Source organism: Typopeltis vanoorti, chromosome 4 (assembly GCF_054136105.1).
Source record: "Typopeltis vanoorti isolate ZY-2024b chromosome 4, IOZ_Tvanoo_1.0, whole genome shotgun sequence".
Lineage (NCBI taxonomy): Eukaryota > Metazoa > Arthropoda > Arachnida > Uropygi > Thelyphonidae > Typopeltis > Typopeltis vanoorti.
In genome coordinates this window covers 101,975,109-101,994,985 of record NC_143552.1, presented here as the reverse complement: position 1 = coordinate 101,994,985, position 19,877 = coordinate 101,975,109, and the positions used below count along the sequence as shown (strand labels likewise).

Below are 19,877 nucleotides of genomic sequence, written 5' to 3'. Positions count from 1 at the left end.
GGCTATTGAGCTGATGTTCTTAGGATGCACACTTCCCAAATTTGGGGCAGTCTCGTGCACCAAAATTTGTTGAGGGTTGGGAAGTTTTTTTAGAGCTGAGGCTGATTCCAAGAATTATCTTTAATAGTTATATTCGCTGTGGTGTAGTAAAGTGGCTTTCTTCCAGCATATTCTATGGTTATTAGCTATACTGCCTATATCAATATAGGCAGTACAGCTATATCGATTTTACATGGGCCAAAAAGCACATATAATTAAAAGTGTATATCATCATCATCAAAATCCTGCCATGTACCCTCAAGGGGTTTACAGGATATGACAGTACTACATGAAAAAATTACATCATTACTAACTTCCTATCTACAATTTTCCTCCAAATCAGTCTGTTACTTGTCAAGACTCCAACATTATCAGATCTTATATTTCTATCGTCTAAGGCCCTTTGTACCATATCAATCCACCTATATCTTGGTCTTCCTCTGGGTCGTTTTCCTGCCAACCTGGCAGAGAACACTTGTTTTGCTAATCTTTCCTCTCCCATTCTATTTAAGTGACCATACCACCTGAGAATAGCTCTGCTAACGCATTCCTGGATGCTGACAATGTCAAGTTCTTTCCTAATATCTTCATTTTTAATATGATATTGCCATTGATGCCATCTGTTCATGCCTCTAATCTTTCTCAGGACTCTCATATCTGCGGTCTCTAGTCTTTGGTCAAGTGTTTTACTTCTGACCCAGCTCTCAGATCCATAAGTTAAAACTGGTTTGAACATTATCTTGTATACAGCTAATTTAGTGCTCCGACTAATTTCTTTCTTATTCCATATGAATTTATTCAATTGACTTCCCACCATACCAGCTTTGCTGATTCTGTTGTCTATTTCTATATTTAATTTACCATCTTCAGTAAAAATCGTGCCTAAGTAGCTGAAATGTTTTACTTGTTCCACAGGTTCTCCATTCACAACACAGTTGACATTTTCAATGATTCTGCCTATTTTCATTGTCTTTGTCTTTTTATTGCTGACCTTCATACCATATCTGTTACAATAGCTATTCAATTTAGTCAGAGAATCTTGCAGACTTGTAGCGGATTTATTTAGAAGTATAACATCATCCGCATAAAGCAAAGAGCTGACATTAACATCTCCAATTTTAATATCATGTTTAATACCACTTTCCTTCATAATGTGATCCATATAGATAATGAATAACAGAGGGGATAATGTACATCCTTGTCTCACATCAGATTTAACATTAAACCATCTTCCTCTAATTCCTTCAATTCTAACTGCTGACTTACAACTCAAATAAAGACTAAGTATTGCTTGATATAATGCCCCATTGACACCATATAACTGCAGCCTATTGAATAGCTTCTCTCTTGGCGCCTTGTCATATGCCTTTTCCAAATCGACAAAACTTAAATACAGATCTTTGTTATATTCCCATGCTTTCTCGACTATTTGTCGTAAAGTGAAGATCTGATCCTGACAGCCTCTATTTGGCCTGAATCCAGCTTGTTCTTCACCAAGCTTTTCTTCCACAATTCTTCTCAACCGTTTCTCAAGTATACTTGCATAGATCTTGCCAGACACACTCAGTAGGGAAATACCTCTGTAATTCTCACATTCAGTTTTATTTCCCTTTTTATATATGGGTACTATGAGAGCTCTACTCCAATCATCGGGAATTCGTCCCTCTGTCCAGGCTTTCTGAACTATGCAGTGCAGCCACTGTAAGACTTTTATACCACCATACTTCAGCATTTCTGGTCGAATATCATCTACTCCTGCTGCCTTTCCACATTTCAAGCCTTTGATGGCTTTTTCTACTTCAAGTATGGATATGTATTCCTGACTGCATGCCTGGTCAGTGTTTTTTTATCACTGGGCTGTCATCACACATTTAGCAGTTTTTCAACGTAATTACTCCATACTTCAAGGATATCTTTTTCTCCTGTTTTCATGTCACCTTTATCATCTCTAACTTTTTTTACAGCACTCTTTCCTCCATTCCTAAGCTTCTTCAACAACCTCCAGAATATTTTGCCACCTTCTTGATATTTATTTTCTATATTCTTGCCAAAGTCCTCCCATGACTTTTGTTTAGCTAGTTTTACACACTGTTTAGCTTTCTTACATTTGTTTCTGTATTCTGTAAGAGTAAAAGTTGACTTATTTGCCAGGAACTTTTGATATGCTTTCTTCTTTTCCTTCACTGTCTCTTTAACTTCCTGTGTCCACCAGGGAGTTCTGATTTTTTTATCCTTGCACACAACCTCACCACATGCCTCTCTGGCAGAATCAATCAATGTTTTCTTCAGAGTTTGCCACTGAATCTCCAAGGTTTGATTCCTGTTCTCAAACTCTTTCATTTTCTTTTCAATAATCTTTCTGTATTTTAGTCTATAGTTCACATCTGAGAGCTGCTCAACTTTTATTCGCTTTAAAACTTTCTTACATGTTATTCTTTTCAATATGAAATTCAATTTTATCCTGCTCAAGGCTAAATAGTGATCACTTCCAATTTCAAACCCTTTGTACACTCTGGTGTCCTGCACCAGGGAGAAAACATCACTATCAACAATAACATAGTCTATGAGACTTTTCTTATTCCTTGCCTCTTCTTTCCATGTGAATTTGTGCACATTGTTATGTTGGAACATGGTGTTAGTAATAACCAGTCCTGTGGCAAGCTTTTAGAGGAGGCGAAGAGTCGGGGTCCCACGAGCAGTAGTTCTGGAGATCATGGGGAATTCACTGGCAGAAGAGGCCATATTTCAAGGTAGCTTTCTGTTAAATTCTTTGACAAGTGTACCGATCCACTTGCATGCTGATTTGTCACAGTCGAACCAGTTCCTGACATCACTGAAGAAATACGTTACTGTTACAAGGAAAGATTTGCAAGATGAATACCGTCGGATAGAGCCCGATCACAGCCATCATTTAAGATTAAGAAAGGAAACAGCGGAATTCACTCTTAACTCTACTGGATCCAGGATTTTACATGAAATTGTGAACTTGTAAGCAAATTACTCTCTGTTAATATCCAAGATTGTGTGTAAAAATTGATCGAAGTGAGTTCTGTTTAATTAATGATGCAATGTGTTGAAGAGGTCAGAAAGCCGAATGCGAGTTTGAATGTGCTTAAAAGAATACTGTAAACTCGAATAGTGCTTCTGCTACATAATGCTTAAAACGTGTATAATATTTTTGTCTAATATTAATAGGACAGAGAGCAGGGATATGTTTGTTGAAAATCCATCTACGTGTCCACTAAGTTAAGCTTAAAAAAAGTCTTTGTCTAATGCTTTAAGTGAATTGTCTTAATGAATGTATGGAGAATCACGCAGGTGATATGTCCTATTACTTTTGTATATTAATTGTCTTAGAATAAACATGTTTGGTTTTGTTAATAGCTTGCCTGATCTTTGTTAGCCAATGCACTGTAAAATCTTGTATGGAAGGAATTTAGAATAAAATTTCTTCTATACTGATTTTACTTGGGAAATGAAATCAATATAATACACATGTAATTTGATTAATACATAACTCATTTTTGCTGTAATAAACCTGAAAAAAGAAATGTTAGAATAAATTGCAATAAGAAAATTGTACAGACAAAGAAATAACTCAGACGGGATTAAAAATGTAAGACCCGAGGCTATCGCAACTTATGAAGGTCAACGAAGTATGGGGTTTCCTGACTTAACTCAGCGACTGCCAGGTGGCTGAGAAACCCCTCTAAACAAATCTGGGTGATTGAATCTGTAGGAGTTCCAAGGTCGGGAGAGCAGAATAAAAGGGGGAAGAATCAAGGGAAAAGAGGTTAGGCTTTCTGTTCCTGCTCTAGCTACGAGAAGTTTCCTGTGTGTTCTGCCGTTCCAAGGATGGGGATCCACATCCCATCAGCCAAAGCTCGACAATGATAGGAGGTTCGTAATAGCAGTGACGGTCTACTCCAGAGTTCCCACCGCTAAGTTCCTTGATGATCTCCGTGTGTAAAGTATCATCAATGTTGTAAAGAGTGCCCGTGTGTGAATTTAACCATTTAACCGGAAAGTAGAAGAAGGTGTCAAAAATCTCTAGGATTTTGTGTAATGAACTGGATGACAAAGTAGCAAGTAAGACTTTTGTATAGGACTTTCCTAGATGTGAAATTAATGGAAAGATTGCTGATTTTATAGTTTGTTAGCATAAAGACGGAAAGCTGGTTTGTTTTTGTTAAAATAATTGTGAAGTAGTTTGCAGAGTTATGAGGAATTAGATAATGTTATATATTGAAGAGGGAATTGTATGTGAAAGATTTAGTTAAGCCTAATAATTATATATATAGTCTGAGTTAAATTAATGTAAAGCGTGTACAAGTCTGCTTCCATGTCTGAATTATATGTGAGCATATTTATTGCATTAGTCGTTAAGCTTAAGAGAGAAATGTTTAATTAATCTAGTGGAGAACCAGACACGTGAATTTATAGTGTTTCCATGTTAATTTTGCTGAGTGAATTAGAGCCAGATAAAAATTTTGTATGTGTAGTATTAATTTTTATATGTACCTTGATTTAGCATGAATAAATTGTTTTATTTGTCAAATAACTTACCTGATTCTGCCTGACCAATGCACTTCTCATAAAAAGATAGAACCTGTGTGACCTTAAGAGTAAAAGTAGCCACGACTGATGAATAGTATATTTAAGCATTGCTTGACTTAGAAATAAATATCAGAGACATTTCTGTGTTGTACTGGGTGCTTTTCTTGCATGTATTGGAAAGATATACAATTCCTCTATGCGATCTCTGATGGCGCAGTTGTAAATACAAATAAATTTTCAGAGGTCAGTGTGAGAAAAAGCCAGCTATTTAGACAAAGGAATTGGCTCCAGCCAGAGGCAATTCCTAAATTCTAAAATACATACACATGAAGTTGCATAGTCATGACTCTGAGAGGGGGGGGGGGGTTAAATTGATAGATGGGATTAAAGGAGACAGACTATAAGCAAGCAACGAGATTAACGACATTTAAAATAAGTTAAGTAAACTTAAAGAAATAAAGTAAATATAAGAAAAAAATTAAATATATTGAATAGAGACTTAGAATTGAATCAAATAAAAATAATAACAAAAATCCATGACTTTTACAACACTGTCTCATAAAAACAAATTGAACCTGTGTGACCTAAGTGAAGTAACCACCACGACTGAGTAATTCGGAGTTGCTTGAGATTAAAATTGATTTAAGGGTTATAATGTGTGCTTAGCTAAATTATTCTCATGTATGTAAAAGAGATAGAAAATTCTTTTACACGATCCTTAATGGCACAGTCATTAACAAATATAAATTTTATAAATTTTTAAGGATTAATACACTAGAATTACAGCACCTTAGATTAAGGATTTTTGCCCCAGGCAGAGGCTTTTCCTCAGTCTACGTTACTAGCACGTGTAAGAGTATACTTTAAGAAATTAAAAGGGGGGGGGGGGATAAAGCTAGGTGGATTAAAAAGGACTAAAGTCAAATAATAGTACTATAAGTGAACTTGAGATAAGAGCATATAGGCATTTTTGTATTAGCTCAAGCAGGCACAAAAATAATGAAACAAGAAGGGAAAAAACACATTGAAAATAAAAAGTAACATCATACACTTAAACAAACATAAATATACTTATATAAAAATGTTACAAATGGGGCAGTTCGACATAATAATAATTATTACAGTAGAACAGTTTACAACTGCAAGGGACCTGGTATACTCCAAGTAGGTCTAGGAGAAGTGGATGGACTTTAGTGGAGCGAAAAATTGATGCCAATTTCATATTTGATTTGTAACAGGTAGTCAGGTCATATTTTTTTTAGGATTTTTGTTAGCTTTTCTGCCCTGAATATAAGGAATGGTGATAGATTTAGTGTAATCTTTGTTATGAAGGGAGGTTGTGGTTAACTGGTTTTAATATTTTCACGATTTTTTGGGGGTTGTAGCCATTTGGCTAAGAAGGTGTTAAGAATATGGCAACCATGGATATGGTTGCCATCTTCTGGGAACATAAAACTATGATAGGTGCAAGCAGGCACTAATTGGTCCTAGAGTCTTAAAGGTGCCCTCTTAGCAGGATAAATTAGATTGTCTTGGCTGTTGTACTGATGTTCTTAAGATGCACGCTTCCCAAATTTGGGGCAGTCTCATGCACCCAAATTTGTTGAGATTTGGGAAGTTCAGTAGTGAATGTGTGAAAGTGAAACACTGCTTCACGTCACTGAAGGCTCTCTGCATTTATAGCCATACTAGCTTCTCGCTACTAGGTGAACAGATTGCCGCCATCCGTGCTCTGGCCGACACCAACAAGACTATTTGTGCATTAGAGGAAGAGCTTGTTGCTATGCTGAACGACGACCTTTGGGCAATCCTCTCAGACGTCTCTAGTGCTTCAGCAGAGAAAGAATTTATTAAAATACGATGTCAGCACATCATAAAATTTGTAAGTCTAAAAAAGAACTCTGCCTCTGAACCTCAAATACTGCTCAACACGGTAATTAACCTGTCTTCCCTTATCCTGAGGCCTGAAGCACTCATCGCACTTGCACGTGGCCACAACTTTGCCTTAGCACCAAAAAAAAAATACCTTCTAAAGAAATAATGATACAGACAGAATGTGGTAACTGCAACCTTCCCATCCATTTTGCAAACAATATCAGACTGGATGTAGCTGAAGTTCTTACCAAAGCTAAACCACCAAAAACAACCTATCTAAAGAAAAATTAAAAGCTCTACAAGAAATGAACAACAACAAAATAATAATCACCAAAGCAGATAAAGGAAATGCCACTGTGGTTCTCAACCAAACTGACTACACGGGTAAGCTTTCTTCTTTGCTGTTCAATCGGTCTATCTACCTCTCCACTGAATATGATCCCCCCCCCCAACTCCCAAATCAGAATACTCCAAAGGCTCCTTAAGAAGTGATTAGCAGACTAAAACCTTTCAACTCTAGACCTCTCCCCGAATATATGGACTACCAAAAATCCATAAGCAGAATGTGTCATTACGTCCCATTGCGGATGCCATTGATTCCCCCACATACAAATTACCAAACATTTAGCCAAAGTACTCACACATTATACTGGCTACACACCATTAACTATAAAACATTAACTACGTCCTGAATGGAGAACCTATAAAACAAGTAAAAAATTTCAGCTATTTAGGCATGATTTTTAGTGATGATGAATTAAATATGGACACAGACAACAAAATTAGCAAAGTTGGTATCATAAGAAGACAACTAAATAAATTTATATGGAATAAGAAAAATTAGTTAACATACTAAACTAGCTGGATAGATCGAAATGAAAGGAAAGTTTGCAAAAAGCAGATGTTGATAAGGAGTCACCCAATTCTCTTTTTATGAGATCACAGAATCAATGTGGATCACAATGATATCACAGAATCAATTCACTATGGCACCTGAACCGAACTGAACTATATTTTTCCTTGATATTTAGATCCATTCATCTAATCTATTTCAGAAAGAAATTTCTACAATTGTACAAACTGCCATTCTCAACAGTTGCAACCACAAAACAGTAGAGTAGATTATCAAACATTTTTCTCCACCCTCTATTAGGAGAGAAGACTCATAGAGAATCACCATCCCATACATTAAAGGTATTTCAGAATGCATTTCGTGAACCTTAAAGAAGTTTAATATTTCCACAACTTCTAAGCACATAAATTCAATTACCTCATTGATACCATCACCAAAAGATAAAATTCCATCTCTACTGCTACCTGGAGTCTATTCAGTCCCATGCAAACTAATTTGTTTCTATACACCTTTCTGAACACCAAGCCTACATTTCTTCCAAGAAATGGGACAAATCAGGTCTTGCAGAACAAGGCATTACTAATACTAGCTACAGGATCCTTTGGAATGATACCAAATTACTATATAGTACATGTTCCTATAAAAGTACCTCTTTAAACAAAGTTCCAAAGTACTTCGGCATTGCCCAAATTTCAACCTTATCGATGGACTCTATGCCAAAAATCTGGGAAATTATTAAGAACTATACTGTTTAATTACATAAGATTTTTTTTTAATATTATCGCACAAAAGCACACTTCAACTGATCCTAATAATATTGGTTTTTTTTGTGTTTTTTTTTACCTGACTGTCTCATGATTGCATATAGGAGAGAGAGAGAGAGATTCCATTCTCCATATATCTTCGCTGTTATTTTTTTTTTTATTTCAAACCATATTACACTGATGATGATTCACAATATGTGAAATGAAATTTTTGTAATCAATCCATCTTAACTGAATATTTCCATCTCTGTACACATGTTACTTATTCAGAATGAATAACTCACAGTTATCTATTAATATACATACAAATTGTGCATGCCCAGGTTGGCTTGGCATCATGTGAACATTGAACACAGGATCCTCTGGAATAATACAGAGCTTGTCCACAGAAGCCATTATAGGGATGAACAAGAAGACTATAATTAGAATCAAAACAGATGTGAAACAAAGGTGCACATTATGTCCACTGCTACTCATAATCTAATTGGATCACATTATGAGGGGAAGCAGCATTAAACCCAACATCAAAACTGCCATGTTAATCTCAGCTTTCAACTTTGTGAAGATGATGTTATACTCCTAACTAAATACAGCACTCTTCAGGATTCCCTTACTAAACTGAATAACTGATGTAATATGTATGAATATCAGCAATTAAAAGATAAAGACAATGAAAATAGAAAGAAATACTGAAAATATCAACAGCATCCTAAATGGAGAACCTATAGAACAAGTAAAATCTTTTTGCTATTTAAGCACAATTTTTAGTGAAGATGGCAAATTACCATTATTTTGAGTTATGGTTATGGTTGAATTTGATTGACTAAATCCCAAATTGCCAGCCCATTCTCATTTGTTCAGTATCCAGGTAAATACCCAACAGGGTGCACCACGAGAGGGTGAGGATTGGACATCAGGTGAGAAGCCTGGTCGGCTTACAGCATTCCCCAAAATGTGGAGGTCTCCTCCCAGTTATCCAGTCTTGACCATTAAGCACACAAAATGTAACTTTTCATGTAGTACTATCATAATATGGTGTCTTTCGATGAAGATGAGTTAGCTGGTCCATCTACCTAAAAAAAAAAAAAAAAAAACTATAAAAACTGGGATTTTTTCTCCCGAAAACTGGGATTTTTCATTCCCTCAAAACAGACAAACCAGCCAGTAGAACACACACAATTTACACAATACTTAGAGGCATAGGGGTAACTGCCTTATCATCATATTATGGTTAGAAAATCCAAGGATACTTGGAAGGTCGTGGGTGCTTAAGTGCCTGTTAAAGCCACTGAAAGATAGATAGATAGACTATTATAATACAGCAATCCCTCGATTAATGCGCCTCACATTAGTGTTTTTTCTATACCCAAATTCGATTAGTGCACCTATATACGTCGTAAAAATAAATGTTACAGATTTTAAAAATTTTCCATCAATACATTTTTATGCCAACTATTTTAAAAAATCACTCACCAGGATGAAATAATTTATTTAAATAATTGAAAACATTTTACAAGGTTTATTTTTTTTTTAATGGCATACTACACTTTTCATGTACACTATGTCCCAAATTTACAGCCAAAATGTATGTTGTCTGCTAATTACATAGCATTTTGCTGATCATATCTCGTGCATCCTTTGTAATTGTTTACCTTACTTTTTTTTTATTTTAAAGTATTTTCCCAATCTTTCATGAGTAAAAGAATTAGTGAGCAAAAAAGTGGAAGTATGAAAATGATTCGAAAAGTAATCTCACTGGAATATAATAAATTTAGTTTAATCCTTTACCCAAGTATAGGCAAACAAAGTTTGCACCTGAAGTAGTTCAGGACTGAGGCAACTCATAGTAAAGGTGGACCAAGCTCTCATCACTCCTTGTCTCAGTATCTCCCATAATGCAAAACACATCTCCTTGCGGACATGTATAAAGCTATGCATTAAGGAAAGGGCCAATACCCAGACCGGTTTCGACCTTTATTGAGGTCTCGTCAGTGGGAGGCAGAAGCAATAGAAAGGTCATATTTACTTATACGAGTTGCCAAAAGGTGTACCACCTCATTATTAATTTATTCTGGATTTAGAGAAAGATGTTGGAAGTTTATTTTCCAATTGGTTAAACTATAATAAATTCAGTTTAATCCTTTACCCAAGTGTAGGCAAACAAAGTTTGTGTCTGAAGTAGTTCAGGACTGAGGCAACTCGTAGTAAAGGTTACTAAAGTTACTTTTGGAAAATTTTTCAAAACAATGATGTCCCACTCTGTTTAAAAAGGAAAACATTTAACCAGTGTATACTTCCAGTCATCACACATGGTTGTGAAACGTGGTCTCTAACAAAAGCACTGACAAATAAACTAGTAACAACTCAAAGAAAAATGGAGAGGCTGATGCTAGGCATCACATTAAAAGATAAGAAGCGAAACACCTGGATACGAAACCAGACTAGTATCACTGAAATCTCACCACAAACGACTAAAATGGAAATGGGCTGGACATCTATTCAGAAGAGAAGATGAGCAATGGACCACCGTACTAACAAACTGAATTCCAAAAGAAGGGAAACGAGGCAGAGGACGCCCTAAAAGAAGGTGGAGTGATGAATTGCAAAATTTTGTTAGGAAAAATTGGTCAACCATTGCCAAGAATAGAGAAAGGTGGAAAGAAGAGGAGGCCTATGTCCAGCAATGGCTGAAAAGGAGAAAAAGATATATGTTATTATATATATTATTATATCATGTTTTATATGTGTGTGTGTGTGTGTGTGTGTGTGTAAAAAGGTGAAAATCCTATAGCACATATATTGACAGGCTAAGTTAGAGAATCTGAGAACCCTGCTCAAAGAGACTAAACAGAATACATTTCAAGCCACTTCAGTTGTATTGTATGAAAGTGTTACACTAGGCAATGAAAATCATATATATACTTGAAACCTACAACACAATATAATATTTATAACTATTATATCTAACACACTTGGTGCTGATTGTATCCTTAACCCATTTAGATTCAGTTTCCCCTTACCCGAATAAAATCATGAACAAAAAACCCACACATTACAGATTTCAGAGTTTTAGGTGCCAAAAGTGAAAACACTAAGAGGCTTCACTTTTGGACTTCATGAAAAACTAATGAACAATATGGAAAAAAAAAAGTTTAAGAATAGAAGTATGAAACATGAAAACAGATGCAATCTGTAATCTGGCTTTGATTAGGTTTTTTGCCTTTCTGACAGCTATTAAATTCAAAATGTGTCATATCTGGAATTAAGTACAATATTTCAAAAGGAACAGATACATAATAGTCATTAGTGTATCAACAGCATTAAATTTAGCACAGTTTAAAATACATGCTAATTCAGAATTGGAAATTGATTTCGTATTTAATGCTTTAACATGAGACAAAATCAAGACTTTGTATCTTGTAAAACTTACCTTGTAAGCAGCCATAGAATGGCCATACCTATTGATAGGATATGAAGAATTAAATGTTATAACATCCCACTTCTTCAATTTGAAATTGTATCTGCAAATTCAGACAAAATAAAAAAATTAAAAAATAACAATAATAGAATAAATTTTTAAAAAATCTTAGTCTAATAGTACTAAAGTACTACAAGTCTACAACCTTTCATGGGTGTGGAATTTAAAAAAAAAGTAAAATAAATGAACATTTTTTTAAACAATTTATATATGTGGTGTGTGTCACATCTGGCTTATAATACTGAATGAATAACATTAGGTGTAAATAAAGCCAATAGGTAAATTTCTTATGGTGGACTCATACACGAAAGATTGGTTGGTTGGTCAACCTACAGTACGTTAGTAGTGTGTATGGGAAGAGATTTGGGAAAGGAGGAACTTGTTCACGTTAGATGTGAATGCCTGTGCATTGTATTCCTTAAGAAACATGTAGGAAGGGAGGTTCTTACGAGTATGGCAACAGTAGGAATGATGATGATGATGATAATTTATGTTTTTTTTTTAATAATGTAAGGACAGCAAAGTTCATACAGCACCATTTTACATAGCTGGTGCTGTAAATTTGAATAATTCAGATATGTCCAGGTTGGAAGGAATTTCTGTACTGAAACCCAAGCACACAAGATGCTAGATATATGTATTTTGCTATGATAATACACAATCTATGGCAGTACCCACCCAATGTAAGACAATCACAAACATTCATGCCCACAGCAGGATTCAAACCCACGAACTGTTGATTGGATAGTGGGTATAAAAAACCAATCAGCAGAAGGAATGAAGGAGAAGGAAGAGAAACTTTTTCTATTAGTATGGAGTTGGACTGTGAAGTGGTTTTCAGTGGCAGCAACATTTTCAATGGATTAGGTAGAGAGAGAGAGAGGGGGGGGAGATTATTGATGCTAGTTCTGATGATCATTCCCTATGGAAATATTTGCAGTAGATACTAAATGCCTGTGAGAGAGTGATTGGAATGGGTTGGTAAGAGATGAGTAACTAATCAGTCTGATTGCATTCTTCTGTACTGCATCAAGCATTTTTAGTGAGCTTTTTGGGGACACTGTCCCCAGATGTGTTTAACAGTACTTGTTGGATGGATGGGTCTGTTATTTGCATGGGGCTAACAGCTATTCAGAATAATGTCCTGAGTGAAAGAGAAATCCTAATTTTTTGGATGCCAAGGAGACAATGGTTGTAATGCATTTATTCCAATACAGTTATGATGTGAAGGTAATCCCAAGGAGAGAAATCTCATTTTCTGAAGAGATTTGGGTGTTGTCAAAGGTAAGGCTGAGTGAATATGGTTATTTTTTTTGTGGGATATAAGGCAGACCTGTGTTTTGCAGGCAGCATCGAAATTGACAAGGTTATCTGAGTCCCATCAAAGAATGATTTGGAGATTAGAATTTATGTCTGCAGAGATTGTTGTTCTGTGGGTTGTGGTGGTTTGGTGCAAGGTTTGTATAGTGAGAAGGAGGAATGTAGTGTACTGTCATTAGCAAAACCATGTATTGGATTGATGGTCAACTGGAGATGAATACTGATGTATAGAAGGAAAAAGTGTGGGTGAGAGGACAGAACCTTACAGGACCCAAGCATTAATTGCATAGTTAGAAAAAAGGAAACAGTCTACCATCATGCTCAATGTGTGTCCAGCGACAAAACTGGTAACCCAACCAAGTTGCAGGGCAGACCAATGATGGGAGTTCACTTAATAGGCCCTTGTGCCAGTTGAAAGCCTTGTATCCTGTTGAAAGCCATGGAGATATCAAGTGCAACCACTTGGGATTTGCCAAACTTTTCCATGGTACTTATCCCAAAGTAGGTGACACAGGTGAGCTGAGCAGATCCTTGTTGAATGGCATTGGCAGAATCCAGACTCACTATCATGTATTAGTTGAGTACTTTAAGGTAGTGTAGGAGTTGGATGTTTATGGGTTTCTCCATTACTTTGAAGAAGACTGAGGTGAGAGAGACTGGGCAGTAGTTTGATGACAAAGATTTCTCCCTTCTTGGGAATAGATTGTACATAGGCTAATTTCCAGGATGTAGGGTAGATACCACTGTGTCTATCCTACTATACTTTATACTATCTTACTCCACTTACCAGTGGAGTAAGATAGTAAACAGAGATGACATAGAATAGGAATCAATTCTTGAGTGCAGGTCTTCATAACAATTATAGGAATGTTGTCAAAACCAGGGGACTTTTGGTATTTAATTTGGACAGGATTTTTCTGATCATTTTCTGGTGGAAAGTAAGCAGAGGCATTGAGTGTTTGGATGGAATGGTTGGGAAGATTTACCAAAATAATTTATGCAGACATTTGAGGAATAGTATGATGCTAGTGGATTGATTTTTTTTCTATGCGTGATGATGCAGCAGACCCATCTGGGGTGCAGTGGAAGTGGGAGCGGTGTTGGGCAGAAGTTGTGGCAAATTACTTTGGCAAGAGACCGAAAACATATGGCTACCATTGGGCATGATGCAAGTTTCCTGCTCTTGGTAATCAGTTTTTGATACATTGACACCAAAAACACCACTGTGTTTGGTGTAAGAACAGTAAGAGAAGGCAGAGTTCCTAATGATAGCCATTTAAGGTATGCTTTGTCTTCATTTACAGCCTGGGCACATCATTTGGAGAACCAAGATTTACTTAAGGGATGGGAATTTAGCGAGAAATAGGGAATATATACTTCATTCCGGAGAAGATTACTTTAGTGATGCATTCAGTGAATATGCTATTTATTAGTATATACATAAATGTATATAACTGATGAGATTGGATAACAGACTTCTGAGCCGGATCGGTGACTGGCTGTCAGATAGATTTGAAAGTTGTATATGTATATCCTAAAAGGGGAAAGTAACTAGTGGTGTACTGCAGGGGTGTGTATTGGGTCATTGTTGTTCAATTTGTATATTAATGATATTGGGATGGGTTTAACTGGTGATATACAGCTATTTGCAGATGTGGGAAGAGCAATGCAGAGACAAGCAGATGTTATGGCTTTACAGAAGGACTTCAACAGACTGTATAAATGGGCAGATAAGCAAAACTATCAGTTCGATGATGCAAAGTATAACAACATTTTTAAAATTTGAAATTTGGTAAGCAATGATGGGATGCAAAGTATACACTTGGTGGAGAAACTTTAAAGGAAGTAGAAGCGATAAGAGATCTGGGAATGGGGTTGAAAAGGTGATATTTGTGAAAATTTCTGAGCCTCAAGGAATATTCATTCCAGAGCTTTTGAATCCTGCTAACAAACGTTTTTTTAGTGACAGCTAATCAGCCACTGCAGTGATAAAGTTCCAAAACCATTTGTGAAACAAAGTGATCCCGATTTAGCTTGTTCACATTTATACAGCTATTTCAATTTAATTTCAAAAAAGTTTAACATGATGAAACACATTTTGTAGATTGGTTTTACAACTATAATGAGTATTTTGATTTAAAAACAACAGCAAATACTGGGATTTTCAATAGATATATATCGTTACATTAGTATAGATTAAACAGACTAATTTCACAAAAACCAAATAACTGGTTGCCCCTTCAGAACATACATCTATAAAGAGAACAAACAAAGCTAATCTTAGATGGGACCTTAACAGTGCAAATATATATACATGCTATATACACACACACCTGCCACTGAATTAGTGGACAACATAAAAGAACTTACCAACTTGAACTTACAATTTCTGAAAGAAAGAACAACAGGCCAAGCGAGATGGAAAGGCTTTGTTCACAAGTTCACTAAGAGTTGAAAATGAATGGATAGCATATACCAACAAACAGTTAAAGTCATGTCTAAGATTAGCTTTATTTCTGTTGTTCTCTTTATAGATACACATACCAGCCACTGAATTAGAAACTTTTATTTTACATATAGGTATGTGAAGGCTCTTCATCCCGCTCAGCCTCTTGTCCTTTCTTTAAGCAATTGTAAGTTCAAGTTGGTAAGTTCATTTATGCTGTCCATCCAATTCTTTTGTGGTCTTCCTCTCTTTTTTATATCTTCAATCTTCCCAAACATTAAAACTTGATATCAAATTGCAAATATCAAACTTAGATATTTGATTTATGCTACTGATGAAAATGTACTCCAACACATATCCAGTGGAAGATTTCCAGGATTCTTTAAACTGAATAACAGCTGTAACAAATTTGGCATGAAAACTGGAAATATAAAAGGCCAAAAATATGAAACCAGGCAAGAAATGGAAAACATGAATTGCATTCTCAGTAAAATATTTCAGCTATCTATACACAAATTTCAGTGAAGGTGACAAATTAAATATAAACTGAACAGAATAAGGAAAGCTGGAATAGTGGTGAGCCAGTTGCATTTATATGGAACATGAGAGAAATTAACCAAAACATTAAAGCAGCAGTATACAAGATGTTCAATTCTGATTTATGAACTGAGAGTTGGGCTACAAATAAAACACCTGATCAAAGACTGGAGTCCACAGATAGGAAAGTTCTGAGAAAAATTAGGGGGGTGAACAAATGACATCACTGGTAGAATGAGATTAAAAATGATGGTATTAGAAACAAACTTGACACTGTTGGCATTGAGGAACATGAGAAGAATGGAATGTTTGATGCCAGGATGGCAGGGAAACAATCCAGAAGAAGACCATGATCTAGGCAGATTGATGAAGACAGAAGGGAAGCCCTCAGATGACAGAAACATAGGATCTGACAACATTGATATGCTGTAAGTGAGACGGACTTATTTGCAAAAAAATTGTTGACAAGACATTAGTACTAATGTAAACTTAATCACGTAGCAGTACTGTTATAATATCCTATACATCCCTTATGGTGCACATCAGGATATTTATTACCAATCATGCAAAAACAAATGAATATAATAAAACGAGGCATGAGATATATAGCAAAATAAATACAGGATATTTTAAGTTGATACTTTCCGACATGGAATATCTGAGCAAGCACAAATCCCATTTTTGAGATGAAAAGATTCCAAGAGTACATAACTGAAAAGCGAAATGTGTAACAACTGAAGATGAAAGGTAAGCACGTTAGAAAAAAGTAGGTTTGGTTTCATAGACAGATTCAAGATGGAAACAGACAGAGATTGAAACTAGAGATTGAAGAGAATCAGAAATTTTGGTATGTTTGCTTTTTTCTCCTGAACTTTTTTAGCTTCCTTTCAAAAACACAATTTGTTTTTACAAAAATTATTACCAAGAAAGAAAATTCTAATCAATCAGATATGCCAGCCATCTTCAAAACAAGCAGCATTAAAAAAAAAACTTAGCATTCTGAATGTATAATAAGATAAATTATCAAAACTAGTAAAAATGAATATCAATAACCGAAAAGGCTGTCATAACTGAGAGACAGCTTCCTCAAGCAGCATGGGGGGGGGGGGGAGGCTTGAGATGCAAGAGTACCTCAATCTGATAACAGCATCTTAACATCTATTTAAAAAATGAGGTGACTTATGCCTCCAAATGGTGAGAGTGATCATGCAGGTTTGACTTTAGGAGGTTAAAAATGAAGTGATAGCTTTGATTAAAAAGAACTATGTCAATCTACAAGGCAGATGATTATGATAAAGTGACATGGCAGCGAGACATATTGACCCAGTTTGAGAAACTTCACAGTAGAGAAATCAGTATTATATTGGAAGTAGTCAAAAGGTATCAAAAGTAGCTACATATGATTGCATCCCTAGAATCAGGAAAATAAGTCATATGGAAGTTAACTGGATGAATAATTCTTTAAAACAAGACAGCATGTTGCAAATCCAGTAACTGCAGGAGAAAGATTATTATTATTATACGGGCACCTCCATGGAGTCCGAAGATTCATCGTGGGGACCCAATCTATCTACACTCTCTATCATACCTTTTATCACACCTCTAGCAGTTAAGTAATCCCATAAGACTGCCTCAATATTAAAGAGTGCTGATTTGTAGGAATAAAGAAGTTATTCTTCCACTTTACACGGCTTGATAAGGTTGCATCTGGACTATTGTGCTGAGATATAGCATATGTGTTTCATGGAGATGCAGTTGAAAAGATCCTGTAGGGATAACCAATATGACATCTGGCCTCGAAAGCAGAGACTATAGAAATGTGGTCTTCAAAAGTTTGAGAAACAGATGAATGAGGGGAGACAGAAATAAACATGTTAGTTAATGGATCTTGCAGTATATCTCTTTTATCTATAACAGATAAAAGCGAGATTTTAAAATTCAGTCAGGTGGAGGGAGAACTCAGGATCTCCCTGGAGGCTGAGTAGGATTTGTGATCAAGAAACATGTGAGATCATGGTTCTTCTCATGGTTTGGGGGGAAAGCTTGCATCTTCAGTAAGCATGTCCAAAAAGAGATATGATAGGTTGGTGGATAGGCAATGAATGCCTGGCCACTGAATTAGAGACTTTTATTTAATACAGTGGTTTCCGTATAGGCATGCAACTGCCAATACTGATCCTCTTCAATTCCCTGCACATAGTTTTGTGAGATATGGGTCAGGAACAATCTTCATTAAATGCTTTGGTCAAGGAAGTTCTGTTTGTCTGTACAAGCCTTCTTAGACAACAGCGACCCCAATTCTGACAGTGTCATAGGATTACAGTTACGCCTCTTAGACAAGTAATGTGGGTTAGTTTTCTAATGATGAAATACCTGGGATATCGCACCTTTTGAGAAACCAGTCAGCTCTGCTGTTTACAAAATTCATGGCTCCAGCCAGATGAGCAGCCATGTTAATTAACTGAACTCTGAAAGATGCTTTGTTTTACCCACTGTGATCAACACTATTGATTATTACTGACAAGCAGCAATCTTAAATAGTTGCTGAGAACATGTGGTGATGCATGTGACCAAGTATTCTGTATACACATTGCATAAGTTACATTTATGTACCTCTGCATAAAGGTTTCTAATTAAGTGGCCAGTATGTGTAGAAAGGACACTCAATGAGTCTTTGAACTTCTTTGAGAAAACTGCATGATGATGATGATGATAACCTTTATCATGTGTTTGGAATTTATATGTTGTTTTTTTTGTATTCATCTCTTTTTAACTGCACTAATACTGGCTATGAAATCTGGCTGAAAATTCTGCAAATATTAAATAATTCAATGCTGTCATCTGTTATTGAATTTTATTCTTTACCAATTTTGAAGGGGTTTTAATTTAATGTCAACTATTTTAGATGTAAGAAATCAGGGAACTGGAAAAAAAAATTATATTGCCATACTTAGTAATTTGTGTGTGTGTGTGGGTGGGTGGGTGTGTGTTTTATAGTACAAGTACTGATAATATTGTCCTTTCAGTAATTCAGTAAAAGAACTTCAAGAAATTATTGAAAGCAAAATGAAAGGATTAATATAAACAGAAACAAAACAAAAGTCATACGTAACAAAAAAATCTAGTACAGAAGGAAAACCAACGCATCATAAGTAAATGTATATATTTACTTAAGGCAAAAGATTAATACAGAAAGAGACTCTGAAGCAGTTATATGTAGATTCAACTTAATGCTGGCAAACTGAAAAATACTATGAAACCCTCAAGGGGGGGGACATCTTGACCTCCCTCAAAATAACATTTAACAGCTGCATACATCTTATTATGATACATGAAAGTGAAACATTGGCTATGACAAAATAAAAAAAAAAAACTGACAACCTGAGGACTACACAGAGAAGAATGGAGAAATTACTGCTTGGCATCGCCCTTCAAGAGAGAAAGAAAGTGTAATACTTGGGCTAGAGAAAGCTCAGACAAGGATGAAAGACATCATAACAACTATTACAAGATCTAAGCAGCAATGGACATGATATAATAGAAGAAGTAATATTCAGAAATCGACAAGAAATTGATATTCCCAACATGGACTATAGAAAGGACTATAGTCCATGCTAGGAATATCAATTCTTAAAGAGGACTATAGGAAGACCAACTGGCATTTTCTAAATGCATAATTTGCATTACAACTGCTCATGAAGAAACTAGCTGGATACATTCTACTTCCAAATTTTGTTTACAAATATCTTGATGTTTCAAGATATTTGTAAACATATCCCCTTCTGTTCCCAAACAGTTAAAACTATAGTTTATAATTCAAGTCCCAAAGGACACCACTACTAACTGTAACTTTAATTCTTGCTTAGTTTTCATGATTTTGAAATTTCTCCACACATATGCTATGTCTCTTGTGTATGGTTGTTAAGTATTCTGAATATACTGATTTGCCATCCAGTAGAGCTAATCTCAGGTGACATGGTCACTTAAACAGAATGGGAGAGGAAAGAT

General features: G+C 35.7%; 1 protein-coding gene across 2 annotated transcripts in view; it reads right to left on the bottom strand.

The window, feature by feature from the left end:
* LOC150107557 (attractin-like protein 1) overlaps positions 1 to 19,877 on the bottom strand; it is a 355,255-nt gene that overhangs the window by 272,271 nt on the left and 63,107 nt on the right. For both annotated transcript variants that reach the window (XR_016548201.1, XM_090391383.1), the window contains exon 6: positions 11,519 to 11,609. Coding sequence is in view for 1 of the 2 variants with exons in the window: in XM_090391383.1 (XP_090247509.1) it covers positions 11,519 to 11,609 (91 nt within the window). In the remaining variant the exon portion in view is untranslated. The remainder of the gene's footprint in view (positions 1 to 11,518; positions 11,610 to 19,877) is intronic.